Here is a 17,757-nt window from a genome sequence, read left to right as displayed (position 1 = left end):
CTCAGGAGAAAATGGCAGTTGGCTTTTCATAGCCGATCATGCAGAGTATCTATACCGCACTTCCTGTCTCTAGAGAGTTGAAAACAGCAGATTTGGGACAAGGTAGCACGTCCGGTGAATAGGTCAGGGTTCCATAGCCGCAGGCAGAACAGTTGAGCAAGCAGCACGACCAGGTGGATTGGGGACAGCAAGGTGTCATCAGGCCAGGTAGTCCTGAGGCATGGTTCTAGGGCTCAGGTCCTCCTCCGAGAGAGAATTAGAGAGAGTATACTTAAAGTCACACAGGACACCGGATAAGACAGGAGAAATACTCCAGATATAACAGACTGACCCTAGCCCCTCGACACATAAACTATTGTAGCATAAATACTGGAGGCTGAGATAGGAGGGGTCGGGAGACACTGTGGCCCCTTCCGACGATACCAAACAGGCATTATATAACCACGCCCACATTGCCAAAGCACAGCCCCCACACCACTAGACGGACAACTTCAACCACCAACCTACTATCCTGAGACAAGCCCGAGTATAGGCCAAGGAAGATCTCCCCCACGGCACGAACCCAAGGGGGGGCACCAACCCGGACAGGAAAATCACGTCAGTGACTCAACCCACTCAAGTGACGCACCATCATCTTTGAAATGCAAGAGAAAGGCCATAATGTTCTATTACAGCCCAGGCACAATTTAGATTTTGGCCACAGGATGGCAGCAGTGTATGGCAACATTTAAGACTGATTCAATGAACCATTGCATTTCTGTTTAAAAGACTGGCAAAATGTGCCTAATTGGTTTGTTAATACATTTTCAAGCTCATAACGGTGCACTCTCCTAAAACAATAGCAAGGTATTATTTCACTGTAATAGCTACTGTAAATTGGACAGTGCAGTTATATTAACAAGAATTTAAGCTTTCTGCAGATATCAGATATTTCTATGTCCTGGGACATTTTCTTGTTACTTATAACCTCATGCTAATCACATTAGCCTTTGTTAGCTAAACCATCCCGTGGGGGGGGGGGGGGGGGGGCACCGATCCCATAGAGGATAACTACCTACCCTACCATCAATGTGAATTTAAGTCAATGCATGTTTCACATTCAATGTTAAACATAATCTGAATAACTTTCCGCTAAGTGTGAATACATGAATACCTTCCTCTCTCTCTCAACCTCTGTTCCTTACAGGAGTTTGTTTACGAAGTTCCACACGACCAGCTGGCGAAGAAAACCCTGGAGATCTCCGTATGGGACTACGATCTGGGGATGAGCAACGACTTCATAGGTAAGTGAACGGGGGAGTGAGTGAAAGGAGGAGAGGAGGTAGAGAGCTAGAAATATAGCTAAAGAAAATAATGTAATAGAATTTGGGCGTGCGAGGAGGAGAGCAACGCAGGCCACAGTGTGATGAGCAATGACGTCATAGGGAAAAGAGAGGGAGGGAGTGAGTGAAAGGAGGAGAAGAAGTAGTGAATGAATGGAAGAACTGAAGAGGGGGATGAAATGAAAACGAGCAGAAAAGAGAGAAAGGACTGTATGTGGAGAAGCAAGAGCATTGGGAAATGAAAATGAGAGCGACAGAAAGGAGTCCTCAAACCCTCGACGGGGTGAAACGCCGGATTCACACGGCTTTGTGAGGCACTAAACAGCTCTGACGGGGCCCGGCGTGTACTGTATATCACAGGAGGCAGGCGCTTCGGCGCGGGGGGGAGTGAGGGAGAACTGGTGGGGAGTCAGCTGGAGGAGAATGGATTGCCTCCCAGGGAGCTGGAAGGGCCTTGAGATCAAAGTGTTTTACTCCCGTCTGGAGGCTCCCTGTAACAGTCGCTCTCTCATTCTGACTGTCTCCCTCGTGCCCTCTCTATCGCTCTCTCCCTCCCTATCTCTCTCTTTCTCAACTCACACTTTCTATTTATCCCAGGCCTGCTCTCTCTTTCACACGCACACTCAATCTCTCCCTCATGCCCCCCCCCCCCCCTCTCTCTCTCTCTCTCTCTCTCTCTCTCTCTCACCCCCTCATGTCATCTCTCTCTCCCTCCATCTCTCTCTCATGCTTTTTTGTCTCTCTCTCTCCATTTCTCTTTCTCTCCCTCTCTCTCGAGCTGGGGCCATAATGTTTGTGAGTTATTACCCACGCCAGAAGAGTAGGGGGAAGCGGCCATCGCTCTGACACACTGGTCTGTTATCAAGACTGTTGACTGTTATCATTGTGGTGTAATGGCCAACATGCACGACGGCGTAGATCTGTTAGCACTGCGGCAAAGGGCCTGTGATACCGGGAGAGACAAGAGGAAGGGGGGAAAGAGAAAGGGGGGAGAGACCGAGAGGGGGGAAAAAAGGGATAAGACGGATAGAGCAGAGGGAGAAACAAATGCGGTGTCAAATACTCTCTGTAAAGGTCAGGAAGAATGATGGAAGAAGAAGACAAGGGAGAAGGGATGGAAAAATGAAAGAAAGAAATAGAGTAATCATGGAAGGGAGATAGGAGGAGAGACGGAGCGAGAGTAGCAGTGTCCCCACCCTGATTTGTGGGAGCAATTGATGTGCGGACTGGACCTCTCGTTTTGCACAAAGACAGAGGTGTCGAGGAGGGAGGAGAAGGGGAGGAATAGAAGAGGAGGAAAAGAGAGAGAGGGAGTGGGACGGCCCCCGCCAGGTCCTCCCTCATTCATCCCATCCGTCAGTGTTTCTCTCTCGCCTTTCTTTCTCACGTCCCACGCCTCGTCACACTGTCGCCCTCCGTTTGTCACCCACACCCCTCCGGGCTCAGGGAACACGGTATCGCAATATGTGCATGTGTGTGGAGGGGGGGGATGTCAGGGAAGGGAAAGGAGAGATGGGATTGGAATGTCATTAGGGGGGTATGTGAGTGGCCTAGAAAAACTCAGCAAAGAGATCATGTGTGTGTGTGTGTGTGTGTGTGTGTGTGTGTGTGTGTGTGTGTGTGTGTGTGTGTGTGTGTGTGTGTGTGTGTGTGTGTGTGTGTGTGTGTGTGTGTGTGTACAACTGTGTGTGTGTGTGTCTGTGTTTGGGGGTGGCCAGAATGAGAAGGGGTCATTAGGAAGGTACGTGGGAAGAGTATGCCAACACACTTGCTCTCTGAAACTTGGGCGCTACGAGGGGGCGAGGTGTGTTTGCGCACATACAATTACACACATCCCACTAGGTAAACCACTGGTTGAATCAATGTTGTTTCCTCATCATTTCAATGAAATTACATTGAACCAACGTGGAATAGATATTGAATTGACGCCTGTGCCCAGTGAGATGTGTGTGTGTGTGTGTGTTTGTATTTTTATACTTGTGAGGACTGTGCGTGTCTGTCTTGATATGTGTCTGTCTGGTTCCAAGGAAGTGTGAGTTACGTAAGGGAACAGTATTAACCTCCCCCACACCTCTCACTGTATCTGAGTTTAATGCCAAGGCTTAGTGGGGCCACAGATGAGCTATTGAGAGTGTTTGAGGTGTTGTGAAAGCCGGCGTCTGCAAAATACTGTGTTTAAAACTTCACACTCCATCAACTATGCAATCACAGCCAGGAAAACCACTATCTGTCGGATGACCCTCCCAGGGATGACTCTCTTTCTCTCCTCATCTCTCTCTCTCTCCTCTCCTATCTGTCAATTAATCGATATTTATCAATCACCCCCCCCCCCCACACTTTTCTTAATCTCTCCCCTTTTTCTTGCTGTTCTCTCCCTCCTTGTGTGTCTCCCTGTGTGTCCCTCTGCGGGTCTGTCTGCGTGTGTCTCTCTCTCTCCCTCTCCCTTCCACCTTCTACCTCCCTCTCTCACAGGTGGAGTTGAACTGGGCATAAATGCTAAGGGAGTGAGGCTGAAACATTGGTTTGAGTGTCTCAAACACATCGGCAAGAAAGTCGAGTACTGGCACGCCCTCACGCAGCAAGGAGCCCCTCCGGAGCCCCCCCCGCAGTGACTGACACACACACACTTTATCGCAATCATTAAATGATAATCATTAAATGAAATGAAGAAAGAACAAAATAATAAAGTAACAAAGTAATAATAGTGATAAAACATGCAATAATGAGACGGATAATGATGATATAATAATAACAATATTAATTATAATACAAATAATAATAGTGGGTAATTATCCCAATTTAGATTTTTTTTCTAAGTAAGTACATTTGTGAAAATGTCCCTCATTGAAATGGTTAACGTGAAAGTGCTAACCAATTTGACCTTAGCCCTCAACATTGTGACGTCACTTGCAATTTCAGCCATTCAAATGTACATGAACAGTGTAGAACCTCTTACTTGCACTGTAACTCCGATACTGGAACAGTCTGTGAGAGCCTGTGGGCCCATTGCCCAACAAGGTCTTGTTATGAACGTTGTAATCGCCAGGTTGTTTCTACCAGGGATGTAGTTGAAAAAGGTGGGTAACAGATGACTGGCATCTAGCAACGCTAATGCTAACTGCTCTAACTGTTCTAGGACGTATGGGCAACTGCATACTTGGTGTGTCTCTGAAAGTGGCCGTGGCGAATAAAGTGGGTGGATCGACAGCGATGGGAGTGACATCAGCGCTCTGTTATTGGTTAGACGGTTTTGACTGAGCGGTGTTGTTTTTTTTTCTCTCGCTTCTTCGTTGCTTGGACTTCAGTTTTGAAGCCAGAAGATGAGTCCAAATTGTATTTCACCGCTACAAAGAATTGTATGTTTTCAGTGAATAAAACTGACAACTTTTTTTATATTTTTCATTAAAAGTACTGATGATGGGTGTACTGTTGCTTGTATGTGTTGTATCTGTGTGCTTACTGTGACTGTCACCCGGATGTTGGCTACAATAAGTAACTACTTCCCACACCTTTGTGGGACAAAAGTGCTTAGCGAGCGGAAGCGAAGGACACTGTGTCCCGGTGTTGTTGCCGTTCATGCCCTCCCTATTGAGTAGACCGTATCAATGTGACACCGAGATAGTTAGCAATATTTGTTATGTATTGTGTAGATTGCCATCCTACTTGAAATAAAAATAATGAGAGGGCAAAAAAATGGCCGTGCTAGCTACTGCTGGCGACCCAGCTGATACAGCTGCCTAGTGGGAAGCGCCCTCAGGTTGGCAGACACCTCGATACAACAGTAACGGTACGCAAGTCATTCTCACTGGCTTATACACTCCTCGTACGGCCCACTCAGCCATGCAAAACGATCTTTAGCGCCAATAAATCTGCCTAATTAGCTGATTCACTTTCCACTAACCTACTTGTGTTGATCCAACCACTTCTTTTGTGTTCTTGTGTTGATCCAACCACTTCACGTCCACTTTCAGACACACTCCACGTATGCAGTTACCCATGACTCAGTTCTAGCATTGATTGTGCCAACAGCGCTAACAATGCTAACAGTACTAACAACGCTAACAGTACTAACAGCGCTAGCAATGCTAACAGTACTAACAGCGCTAACAGTGCTAGTGCTAATTTAGCGTAATAGGTGTGAAAACAGTATTCACCAAAGTGCGTTAACAGCATTAGCATGTGTTTACCCTCCTCTGCATCCCTGATTTACTTCACAAAGTACCCAAGTGATGAGGACAAGTTGGATAAGTCACCTACTATAGATTTTTTATTATGGTGGTTGTCGCTCTGATGAAAACTGGCACACCATAGCGTTAAAGCACAAAAGGTTCCGTCTGACTGTACTGTCACTGTGTACTTGTCCGATGTCTGTACGTGATGACAGTGGGTGTCTGTATCTCCCCATATCTTCCTGTGTGTATGTGTCTTTGTGTGTGAGTGAGTTGTTGTGTGTGCATACATTTAGCATACACATGTGTGTGTGTGTGGACGTGCGTTGTGCATGCGCGCGTGTGGGTTTGACTGTAAGCGTGTCACGTCCTTCTCCAAATGTCTCCATCCGTGAACCCTGAAGCATGGAGCTGTGAAGAAAGACAGAACAAAAGAGACGAGACTCACTCCTACAGTACGAGACTCACTCCTACAGTACGAGACTCACTCCTATGTTTCCTGGATGTCCCCATGGTCTAACAAACTGATGTCCTGTCACATGTGCAACAGAATGGCTGGCAGTCCAGTGAGTCAATTTTCCTTGGTGACAGTCACACAAGATAACCCCCAGTCTGAATTATTCTCTGACCCCTGCTCTGTGCCCTTTGACCTTTGAATTTTAGTTAATTGAAAGCTAGAGAGCACAGAGAGATTTCTGCGACAGTCTCAAACAAACTATAGCCCCCTACTCTAAAGAGGGATTATCAGAGGTTATCAAATACCAACTATTGGGTGTGCAGGCTTTTGCTCCAGCTCCAGCCTAATGCAGTCTGGACAACAATAAGTGTCATCGGGTGTGTTCATGCTGGCCTGGAATAAAAGCATGAACATCCCAGTAGCTCTCGAGGAGAGTTTCCTTCTAGTTCTCTGCGCCCTTACGGTAAGATTTTATTTATAAATGACTGGATTTTTTCAATTTCGGTGAGTCTCTTGTAGACATTCAAATGTTCCATCTTGGAGAAAAAAAACTATTTGTGTGAAAAATATGGCAAAAACTCCATCTATAGCCAAAGGAATAGGTTAATTTAATTTAATTTGGATCAAAGGATACCGACACAACGTTTGTGTGTGTGTGTGGATGCTTGCAAGTGTGTGTGTGTGCGTTGTGTACATGTCTGTGTGTGTGTGTGCGTGTTCATGCATTGAATCTGAACACACTCATGGACACCCCTCTCCCCCACCCTCCCTTGCAACAACAAAAAAACACTGCCATAACGTAGACAGTGACCTCTCACCATGGATTCCTTTACCAGAGACAGACCTCAAGGGGTTAATAACCACCCTAAGGACAGAGGCCCAATCCTGTGGCCCCTGGCTACAGTTTGGACACCTTATAGTTCCAACGTTGGTCCACTAAAGCACACTATTACCCTGTTCACACAACTGAGCCAAACACAGCCAAGTCAAGCCAAGCTGTACTGCACTGGCCTGGTAACTCATCTACTGTAGTTGCTTGAATGAAAAAAGGACAATGTGAAAAGAAAATTACCCAGGCCAGCACAGTATGGTTTTGGTCAGCCCGTGTAGTGTGAATTAGACATCTCAGTCAGTCAACAGTCTCCTGGACTTTTTCTTACTTTCTAATCGTTGTCTGGGATCTCTGTGTTCGTAATTCTGTACTTGGACAAAAGTGTGAATGAGGGCATCATGACGGATAGCAAAAAACAAAACAAACAAAAAAACGATTCAACATGGCTCGAGGTCAAATGTGACACGGATCGTGGATCATCAAAGCTAGGGACTGAACTCTGAGACCACGTGTGAGAAGTTCAGCTCGTCTGGTCTTTTGCGGTCACCAAGAACACACGTTGAGGGACCTTGACAAAGATGGTGGTGGAGTGGAGAGGGCGGAATCTGTTCTTCTCTATGCACACCAATGACGACACAGAAATCCTCTCCACGCGCAGCAACAACAGTGAAGTTGATAATCAATTGATAAACATCTCCGATGTCACTCCGTGATATGTTGTCAAAGATGCATTCATGGTTTTTTTTTGTATGCAATACTGAGTATGTATACAACGGGTGGGTCTAATCCTGAATGCTGATTGGTTAAAACCGCATCCCAGCCGGTGTCTATTCCACAAGTTACTTAGTATGTATGTACTTCCCTCTCCGGGATATTCCTTATCATGTGAAGCCAGGCTTGGACTTGGAGATATTTATTATCTTGTCCAGGTTATCTGATTGGTTTATTTTCACTCAGATTCTCTCTATCTCTTTTACTTGTTGTCGGTCAAGCCAACTCGACTTTGTTCATCATGTGACAAAAACAAACCATATGCATCATCACATTCTAATAAAGAATTGCATGTGTAACGATTGTCATATATATGCACATGTAACTAACATTGTGGCTAACATTGATCAATGGCAATTTCTTTATGGTTGACATCATTGACATGGTATCATCAATCAAATCTGTTTGAGCTATCATCGCTGATGTGTACTCGTCGGTTTTGTAATTTTTGTTTGTAAAAAAAATTATTCAGGGTAAGTTGCTCAATTTGACGCTTTACTGGGTCCGCAGTTGCTTTAAAACCTTTAGCGTCGGGGAATGGGGAGACAGGGCGGAGCGGGAGGACTATTGTTACAGCATCCCTGTGTACTCACTGACGTAATGGCTATCTCTATGTGGAACATACGGTGTGATTGACATCCTGTGGTGAGTTTGTGGAACTACTTTAAAAATAAAAAAAACTGAACCCGTTTCAGTGACCTACTGTGTACGTTGTTGGACAGAAGAGTGATTTAAATAGCACATTCGTACAAAAAGATGTCCATACCACATGTGGAGAGATGTCAACTTTTATTGTTTGATAAGTCATGCATTTTGTGACAACCTATAGCAAGCCCTCCTGAGTATTTATTTTAAAACACTTTGACAATGAACATGTAACTTCAATAGAAGGAAGTTGTCCTTTTCTTTTGCAAACATGGCTTTTTTCTATATGCATGCTACCCTCTCTCCCTCTCTCTGCCTCCTTCTCTCACGGCTCGGTCACTCGGCCCACGAACAGTGGGGCCTTGGCCTGGTCGCTCCACAGTATCATCAGGAAGGGCCTGAGGGCTGAGAAGGAAGAGAAGGAGCGGGAGAAAGAGAGGGAAGTGGCCGCCCCAGCCTCCACACCTTCCTCCGTCAGGGAGAGGAAGGCCCGGTGGCGGGCTTCCGTCAGGAGCAACTCGTTGTCAGGGTAGAGGCCACACAGGTTGGCGCTGTCGAACAGCTCAGACAAACCTAAGGGAAGAAAGAGGTGTGGGAGTAAGAGGAGGGAGATATGGAGAAGGAGAGCGGAGAAGGGCAGAAGGTAGAGGGAGGTAGAAGAAAGGGAGGGAGAGAAGTGAGAGAGGCAAATCAAGAAACGCCAGAGTTGTTGGTTTAGGTTGACTTAGAACGACCCGGTGAAATCCATTGCTGCTCCTGGATGAAGACATTTTTGTTGTAGCCAAGCAAAAACATCTGGTTCAACTAATCAAGGGCTTGGTGGTTAGTTGAATCAGGTGGCCACAACAAAATGCACAGTCTTATAATTCGAATAGTCAGGCAGCAGGTAAGCTATAAGACAGACAGATAGACACGCATACAGACAGACCTATCTTCCTGAGCAGGGTGTTCATCTCGGTCCGGATGTCCAGTTTGATTTTGGGAAGAGTGACCTCGGTGGCCTGGGGAGACACCTGATTCATCTGCTCCACCATCTGTTTCACTGCCCTGTCCGTCATCTTCCCCTCCACCAATTGCAGGTCTGTGAGCTTGGTAGTGGGCGGGAGCAAGATGAACAAGCTACTTGCACCAGAGAGAGGGAACATCGCCACCTATGGGTGATTGACAAGGTTAGAATGTTACGTAGATTGTGTGTGATTGCTTACAGTGTATCTGTGCATGTAAGTGTGGGTGTGTGTAATCAAAATGGTTACCTGTGCCTTCACTGCCGGGACATATTGCACAGCCAATTTGTATTTGGCACTGTAGAGGACAGGCACCTTCACAGTATCACCATTCAGTTTCACAAATGGAAACGTTTTGGATTTTGCATCAAATTTCATCTTCCATTGACCTGAAACAGATATTATTATAATCCACATACTCCATATCCGCTAAAATAGACTATATCCTATCAGATAGATTGAGCATCGGTGCTTACCAAGAGCTTACTTGGATCACACACATGCACAAATACACAAACAGGATACTGACCATTGAAATACACAGCATTGAGGAGTAGCAGTTCGGTGTGGGCGGGAACAGAGTCGACCAGCTCTTTGATTTTATTATTTGTCTGCTTTGCAACCCAACTGTTGATCATTTCCACGTTTACCTCACTGCTATTGGTCAATTTGACTGGATCCGCATCGTAGAACTGCATGGATTGGTTGGTAAAGGACTCACTCAACTTCATATCTGAGGGGGGAGAGAGAGGGAATGTCAGAGAGGTGGACAGACAGACGGATGGACGGACGGTCAGACAGACAGACAGACAGTGAGTTAAGGGGGGATGGCGACTCATGATTAAATTGACAATATACGACGAGAATTCAAAATTATATGTGGAGAACAAGCTATAATTATCATGAGTACTAATTGTGCTCTGGTAGTACTGGGGTTGTAATAGATCTGGGAGGCCATCTTCAGTGTGTCCTGAAGTTTCAGCTTCAGTTTCTTCATCTCGGAATGAACACAGAAGAAGTCGTGAGACAGACAGAGAGCCGTCTCCATGTCTCTCCTTGTCTTGCCACGAGCCCCTAATGAGAGAGAGAGAGAGAGAGAGAGACAGGATGAAACCGTATGTATTTTATTTGGCCTTCCATGCATCAATCATTCAGTGAGAGTTGACATCAAGTGTTGCTTCATTTTCAAAAGAACTGAGGTCTAGAGTATGAGTGCAGTTGGACAACCTCTCCCCATGTTCCATTTTAAAGAAACCCCACCCTCTCTTTCTTACCTAGTAACAGATGGGTTAACACCCCGCTGATGCTGATTGGAGAGAAGAGCAGGTTTTTCATGGGCTGTGATTGGCTGAGGTGGGCATAAAGCTTCATGGAGAACTCATTGAGGGATTCTCCTAGCATGGCCTCCCACGACCTGCTGGTCTCGTCCTGACATGATTCCCAGGGGGTCATGAACCCAACGCAGGAGTAAGGAAGAACGGTGGGCGCAGCTAAAAGAAATGGCAAACGAAGATTCGAATTTCAACAAATCAAAAGCGTGACAGTGTCTTGAACATTGCAGGTGAGAGTCTAACATTTGGACATTATGGCTATTTGGAACCAATTGATGTTACATTTGCGAATTACACAAATGTATTAACAAATGTGTATATATATGCAAAGGTTTGAGAGTGTAATGGAAGAAGGTTAGCTAAAAGTACCTTCCACAATTAGCTCAATTGTATTAAAGTTTCTGCTGTCTCTGCCCTCCTCAGCTGTCTCACAGTAGTACATGCCGGCATCCTCCATTTTGACCTCATTAAGTGTGATTGTCATATCTTTTTCAAGGGGGCCATAAAGCCATTCTAGTCTGTCACCCTCCACCATTTCTCCAGTCTCTGCAGGATTCAACTGCTTCCGTGTGCCGTTCGTCATTCCTTTATCATATCTGTACCAATGGACCGGGTCTTTATTGGATGGTGGGCAATCACAAGGTAAATTCACAGTGGACCCTTCGATTACTTTGAGAATGTAGCTGCTGGACACTGGAGGGAGAGAGCAAGATGGAAGACAGAAAGACAGCACAACAGTAGAAATCATTTCTGGAGCCAACCTCAAAATGCATGCAATGTTTGCTGACCTGTAGAGTTTGCTAAACTGCAACAAAAGAATTGCCCCATATTTCACCAGTTTAAGAATTACAATCTATGAATACACTGAAGTTCTGGGGCTGTATGTTTAAATCGACTGAATGCCTTATTCATTGTGATGTAAACCCTCTTGCCATGACTTGCCCTTTAAGGTGAGGATCATAGGCGCCAGATTGCCCTCCCCCCTCTCTCTCTCCTCTCTTCATCAAAACGCCATTATCCAAAAGTGGGGAATGAAACAATATTTCTGTAATCCAAAGAGTTGGAATGGTCCGTGGTATTTAAAGAGCAATTATGTCAGATCAGTTGTGTTTTGGGATCTGATAAAGGACAGTATAACAACCTAACTGTATCTTTGAATGTATATATTTCCCAGTTGTCAGGGTCACACCCAAATGTTGGGAGAATTTATATGATTAAATATGAAACTATTTGTGAGAAGATGTAATGTGATGTTAGCCTTGTTTTTCATATGAAGTCCAGTCAGTGACCACACCCACTTGAGCACAGACATTACGACAAAATGAGGGAACGCCCCTTTTTCCCAGAGTGCTTAAATAGGACTCGTGACAAAATGTTAGGCCAGCGAGACCGACAGCATGAGCTGAAAGGTACGGTAGAAACTCTGAAACGTTCATCAGAGAAGAAGAAAATCTCTACAAGTTCAGACATCACGAGAACCACACATGGTTAGACTCTATAGACCAGCTATGTGCAGCGCCAGCAGAATACATAACAAATGGTTCAGAAATCTACAAAACTAAAGACTACACATTCACAGTCTGCACCTGTATGTGTAAAAACAGTATAGGGAAGTCGACCGAAGACAAGAGACAAAGAACCATTTCCTCTCACCACCCTGTTCTAAGAAACCGAGCCGATGGACAAGCTACGACTGCAAAGGACATGGTGACCTCTGGTGGACAACCAGAGACTTTCTGTCGACTGACTCTCCAGAAACTGGACCGGCAATTTCAACAGAGAGACAACAAAGGCATACAATTGTAAATATGTACATTGCAATTATTTTCGAATGAACGGCCGTTCATGTGCAAAGTATTAGCATTTCCATGAGCGTAGTTATCAGCTGTACATACGATAGTGAAGTCCTTTGTCTTTTCTCCCGCTCTTTCTTACATGCCCCTCCCTTTTCATTTTGTGTAGCAAGCCGTCATATCGGTTTAGTCCACTAGGGACCTTTCATTGCTTTATGTAGTAATCAATGTGTAAGCTATTCTGTTTGTTTCTGTATTTCTGTGTGATTAGTTAGTTAGTTAGTAAATAAATAATTAAGACAATTTGTATATACACTGGGGCAAAAAAGTATTTAGTCAGCCACCAATTGTGCAAGTTCTCCCACTTAAAAAGATGAGAGAGGCCTGTAATTTTCATCACAGGTACACTTCAACTATGACAGACAAAATGAGAGAGAAAAAATCCAGAAAATCACATTGTAGGATTTTTTATGAATTTATTTGCAAATTATGGTGGAAAATAAATATTTGGTCACCTACAAACAAGCAAGATTTCTGGCTCTCTCAGACCTGTAACCTCTTTAAGAGGCTCCTCTGTCCTCCACTCGTTACCTGTATTAATGGCACCTGTTTGAACTTGTTATCAGTATAAAAGACACCAGTATAAAAGACAACCTCAAACAGTCACACTCCAAACTCCACTATGGCCAAGACCAAAGAGCTATCAAAGGACACCAGAAACAAAATTATAGACCTGCACCAGGCTGGGAAGACTGAATCTGCAATAGGTAAGCAGCTTGGTTTGAAGAAATCAACTGTGGGAGCAATTATTAGGAAATGGAAGACATACAAGACCACTGATAATCTCCCTCGATCTGGGGCTCCACGCAAGATCTCACCCCGTGGGGTCAAAATGATCACAAGAACGGTGAGCAAAAATCCCAGAACCACACGGGGGGATCTAGTGAATGACCGGCAGAGAGCTGGGACCAAAGTAACAAATCCTACCATTAGTAACACACTACGTCGCCAGGGACTCAAATCCTGCAGTGCCAGACGTGTCCCCCTGCTTAAGCCAGTACATGTCCAGGCCTGTCTGAAGTTTGCCAGAGAGAACTTTTGGATGATCCAGAAGAAGATTGGGAGAATTTCATATGGTCAGATGAAACCAAAATATAACTTTTTGGTAAAAACTCAACACGTCGTGTTTGGAGGACAAAGAATGCTGAATTGCATCCAAAGAACACCATATCTACTGTGAATCATGGGGGTGGAAATATCATTCTTTGGGGCTGTTTTTCTGCAGAGGGACCAGGACGACTGATCCGTGTAAAGGAAAGAATGAATGGGGCCATGTATTGTGAGATTTTGAGTGAAAACCTCCTTCCATCAGCAAGGGCATTGAAGATGAAACGTGGCTGGGTCTGAAGCATGACAATGATCCTAAACACACCGCCCGGGCAACGAAGGAGTGGCTTCGTAAGAAGCATTTCAAGGTCCTGGAGTGGCCTAGCCAGTCTCCTGATCTCAACCCCATAGAAAATCTTTGGAGGGAGTTGAAAGTCCGTGTTGCCCAGCAACAGCCCCAAAACATCACTGCTCTAGAGGAGATCTGCATGGAGGAATGGGCCAAAATACCACCAACAGTGTGTGAAAACCTTGTGAAGACTTACAGAAAACGTTTGACCTCTGTCATTGTCAACAAAGGGTATATAACAAAGTATTGAGATAAACTTTTGTTATTGACCAAATACTTATTTTCCACCATAATTTGCAAATAAATTCATTAAAAATCCTACAATGTGATTTTCTGGATTTTCTTTCTCATTTTGTCTGTCATAGTTGAAGTGTACCTATGATGAAAATTACAGGCCTCTCTCATCTTTTTAAATGGGAGAACTTGCACAATTGGTGGCTGACTAAATACTTTTTTGCCCCACTGTATCTCTGATTCATCATTTATGCTAGGGTTCGTGCAGATATCCAAGGATTTTGCGACATTCAGAATGAGACCTGGTAGAAGGTAACAATTAATGAATGACTGATTGATGTCTGAAATGTAAGAGATCTAAATATCTTTGAGAGTTAATTCGGAAAACGGTAACTCGTTAAATAAACTTCTTCCGTGGTGCCCCAAGATTGGTAACAAGTAAATTGTTACAGGTTTCATTTAATCATTGTAATAATTAGTTAATCGATTTGATAAAACAATCGTCGTAACATTAATGATAGCCAAGACACGACATTCTGCTAAAGTTGTTGTTCTATTTCTCTTCTCAACATAGACTTGAAGATGAATTACTAAGTGTAAAAAGGTAGGCACACTGTACAAATAATGAAAAGTGAACCAGTGATTGAGTTTTAACTTGTAACATGATTTAAAAATATATATATTTTTAAATAAGGTGGAGTGTCTATTTCAAGTAAGGCCTACATCACGTCACAGGCAGTTGTGATGAAAATAGGAGGTGACAGTATGTGTCCTCACCATCAACCTGGACTATGTGCACTTTTTGCCACTCCATATCATTCTGCTTGATCACACATTCATATTCCCCCTCGTTGGCTACACTGACGGGAGAGATTTCCAGATAGAAGCCATCCTTGGAGGCCTTGAGTTGCTTTGAGGATTCTGGGTAGTCGGGAACCAGGGAGTCGTTGTATTTCCAGGTGATCTTAGCCCCAGCAAAGCTTTTTTGGTTTTGGCCAGGGAGACATGGGAAGACCAGGGTGGAGCCAGGTACACTTTGCAGGACCCCAACAGAAGAAGAGAAAAGCTGGATAGAGAGACAGAGATGGACAACCAAACAAGAAGGTGGAGGCAGTAAGGTACATGAAGTGTCTCTGTGCCACATTAGCATTTGTCCTAAAAACCAGGGTTTGATATTACAAAACAAAATGGGCCCGTTTCCCAGAACCAGATTTACGCCTACACTCCTGGGCCCTTATTCAAACAGTGTCTTAGAGTAGGAGTGCTGATCTAGCGTCAGGTCTGCCCTGTCCATATTATCATATTCATTATGATCTAAAAGCTAAAGCCGAACAGCAATCCTACTCTTTGTAAATGCAGGCAACGGACCCGGGACTAAAAAGCATTTTCAACAGAGATTCTCCGTTCAGCATGCTTTTCAGTCCAGGAGTGTTCTTAATCTTTCTCCAGGAAACTGGCCCTTTGTGTTTACCTCAAAGACAAGCAGGAGGGAGACACACGATAGGACTGAAATCCCCATCTAGGGAAGGTGAAGAAAGAAAAGAGGGGGAGAGAAGAGGTAGGAAGGGATGACGGGACACAGCGGGCAAAGGGGCAGTGGGAATGAAAAAATCAATAGAACAAAAAAACAAGACTAGTTTGGCACATATTCATGTCTCTTTCCTAATCCGATTGGTCAATTCACTCATGCTCTATATCTCAGTGGAACAAGCAAAATATTAGACATGGCATTTGCCGTTATAACAACATAGGCAAACAATATCAGCAATATTATATCTAGAGTAACTAACCACGATATCCCTATGACAGTAGGCCTATCATGATTGAGTTATTGGTAGGTCTTTAGAAAGGCATCGAAAAAGTTTACTCACACTGCAGGTCACTTGCAAATATTACAGCATCAGAAATAGTCTGAGTAAGATGATGATATATTTTCTCAATTGGAAAAAAAAAGGGTTCACGTCCTACGTCCTGCGTGCGTTCAGTATGTGTGTGTCCTTCCCTTCCCTACTCTCACCAAAAATAATGACTTATCTGTTTATTGTTTGATTAGTGGTCTTGTGTGTTTGCACTTTGTACGGGCTGATTTACTGAAAATCACATGGTTATTTGGCAAAAGCTCCCATAATACACTGAACAAAAATAGAAACGCAATATGTAAAGTGTTGGTCCCATGTTACACGAGCTGAAATAATATAAAATGAAATGTTCAATACTCAGAGGCTTATTTCTCTCAAATGTTGTGCACAAATTTGTTTACATCCCTGTTAGAGAGCATTTCTCCTTTGCCAAGATAATCCATCTACCTGAGAGGTGTGGCATATCTAGAAGCTGATTAAACAGCATAATCATTGCGCAGGTGCACCTTGTGCTGGGAACAATAAAAGGATACTCTAGAATGTGCAGTTTTGTCACACAACACAATGCCAAAGATGTCTCAAGTTTTGAGGGAGTGTGCAACTGGCATTCTGACTGCAGGAATGTCCACCAGAGCTGTTAGGGAATTTTTATTTTCATTTCTCTACCATAAGCCGCCTTCAATGTCAATTTAAAGAATTTGGCAGTACGTCCAACTGGCCTCACATCCGCAGACCACGTGTATGGCGTTGTGTGGGCGAGCGGTTTGCTGATGTCAACGTTGTGAACATAGTGCCCCATGGTGTTGGTGGCGTTATGGTATGAGCAGGCATAAGCTACGGACAACTAATACAACTGCATGATACGAGATCCTGAGGCCCATTGTCGTGCCATTCATCTGCCGCCATCACCTGATGTTTCAGCATGATAATGCATAGCCCCATGTCGCAAGGATCTGTACACTATTCCTGGAAGCTGAAAATGTAATTTATAGATTAACTAGCTAGTTCTTCCATGGCCTGCATATTCAACAGACATGTCACCCGTTGAGTATGTGTGGGATGCTCTGGATAGACACGTACAACAGTGTGTTCCCGCCAACATCCAGAAACTTCGCACAGCCATTGAAGATGAGTGGAACAACATTCCACAGGCCACAATCAACAGCCTGATCAACTCTATGCAAAGGAGATGCATGAGGCCACACCAGATACTGATCCATGCCCCTACCTTTAGGGTATCGGTGACCAACAGATTCATATCTGTATTCCCAGTCATGTGAAATTCATAGATCATATCAAATCAAATGTTATTTGTCACATGCTCAGAATACAACAGGTGTACAGTGAAATGCTTACTTACAAGCTCTTAACCAACAATGCAGTTTTAAGAAAATACCGGGAAAAAAAGTTAAAGATACGTAAGAATAACAAATAATTAAAGAGCAGCAGTAAATAACAATAGCGGGGCTATATACAGGGGGTACCAGTACAGAGTCAATGGGCACCGACTTTGAGGTAATTATGTACACGTAGGTAGAGTTATTAAAGTGACTATGCAAAGATAATAACAGAGAGTAGCAGCAGCGTGGGGGGAGGGGCAATGCAAAAGTCTGGTTAGCCATTTGATTAGCTGATTAAGAGTCTTATGGTTTGGGGGTAGAAGCTGTTAAGAAGCTTAATGGACTTGGCGCTCCGTTACCACTTGCCTTGCAGTAGCAGAGGGAACAGTCTGGGGTGGCTGGAGTCTTTGACAATTTTTAGGGCCTTCCTCTGACACCGCCTGGTATAGAGGTCCGAGCAGGAAGCTTGACCCCGGTGATGTACTGGGCCGTACGCACTACCCTCTGTAGTGCCTTGCGGTAGGAGGACAAGCAGTTGCCATAC

General features: G+C 44.3%; 1 protein-coding gene and 1 pseudogene across 1 annotated transcript; one reads left to right on the top strand and one right to left on the bottom strand.

The window, feature by feature from the left end:
• Positions 1-8,256, top strand: part of LOC115145845 (double C2-like domain-containing protein beta) — a 41,057-nt pseudogene extending 32,801 nt beyond the window's left edge.
• Positions 8,257-8,323: 67 nt separating this feature from the next.
• On the bottom strand, positions 8,324-16,044 carry LOC115145846 (plasma protease C1 inhibitor-like). Its single transcript, XM_029687401.2, has 10 exons — positions 15,886-16,044; positions 15,486-15,533; positions 14,792-15,080; positions 10,901-11,224; positions 10,475-10,690; positions 10,131-10,274; positions 9,730-9,933; positions 9,450-9,589; positions 9,125-9,347; positions 8,324-8,769 (listed from the first exon to the last, which is right to left on the bottom strand). The coding sequence occupies exons 2-10, from the start codon at positions 15,531-15,533 to the stop codon at positions 8,522-8,524; spliced, it is 1,836 nt and encodes a 611-aa protein (XP_029543261.1). The 5' UTR covers positions 15,886-16,044; the 3' UTR covers positions 8,324-8,521.
• Positions 16,045-17,757: the final 1,713 nt, after the last annotated feature.

Source organism: Oncorhynchus nerka, linkage group LG18, assembly GCF_034236695.1.
Source record: "Oncorhynchus nerka isolate Pitt River linkage group LG18, Oner_Uvic_2.0, whole genome shotgun sequence".
Lineage (NCBI taxonomy): Eukaryota > Metazoa > Chordata > Actinopteri > Salmoniformes > Salmonidae > Oncorhynchus > Oncorhynchus nerka.
The sequence above is the reverse complement of the archived record's forward strand: the minus strand, read 5'-3'. Positions and strand labels throughout refer to the sequence as shown.

What these genes read in the sequence shown, in the direction of transcription:
- LOC115145846 (XM_029687401.2), bottom strand. Translation starts at nt 15,533, where the DNA reads ATGGGGATTTCAGTCCTATCGTGTGTCTCCCTCCTGCTTGTCTTTGAG. An exon ending in CCCTCCTGCTTGTCTTTGAG is followed by an intron (nt 15,081 to 15,485) that starts GTAAACACAAAG and finishes CTCTCTATCCAG; the next exon opens with CTTTTCTCTTCTTCTGTTGG. An exon ending in AATTGAGCTAATTGTGGAAG is followed by an intron (nt 10,691 to 10,900) that starts GTACTTTTAGCT and finishes CATTTCTTTTAG; the next exon opens with CTGCGCCCACCGTTCTTCCT.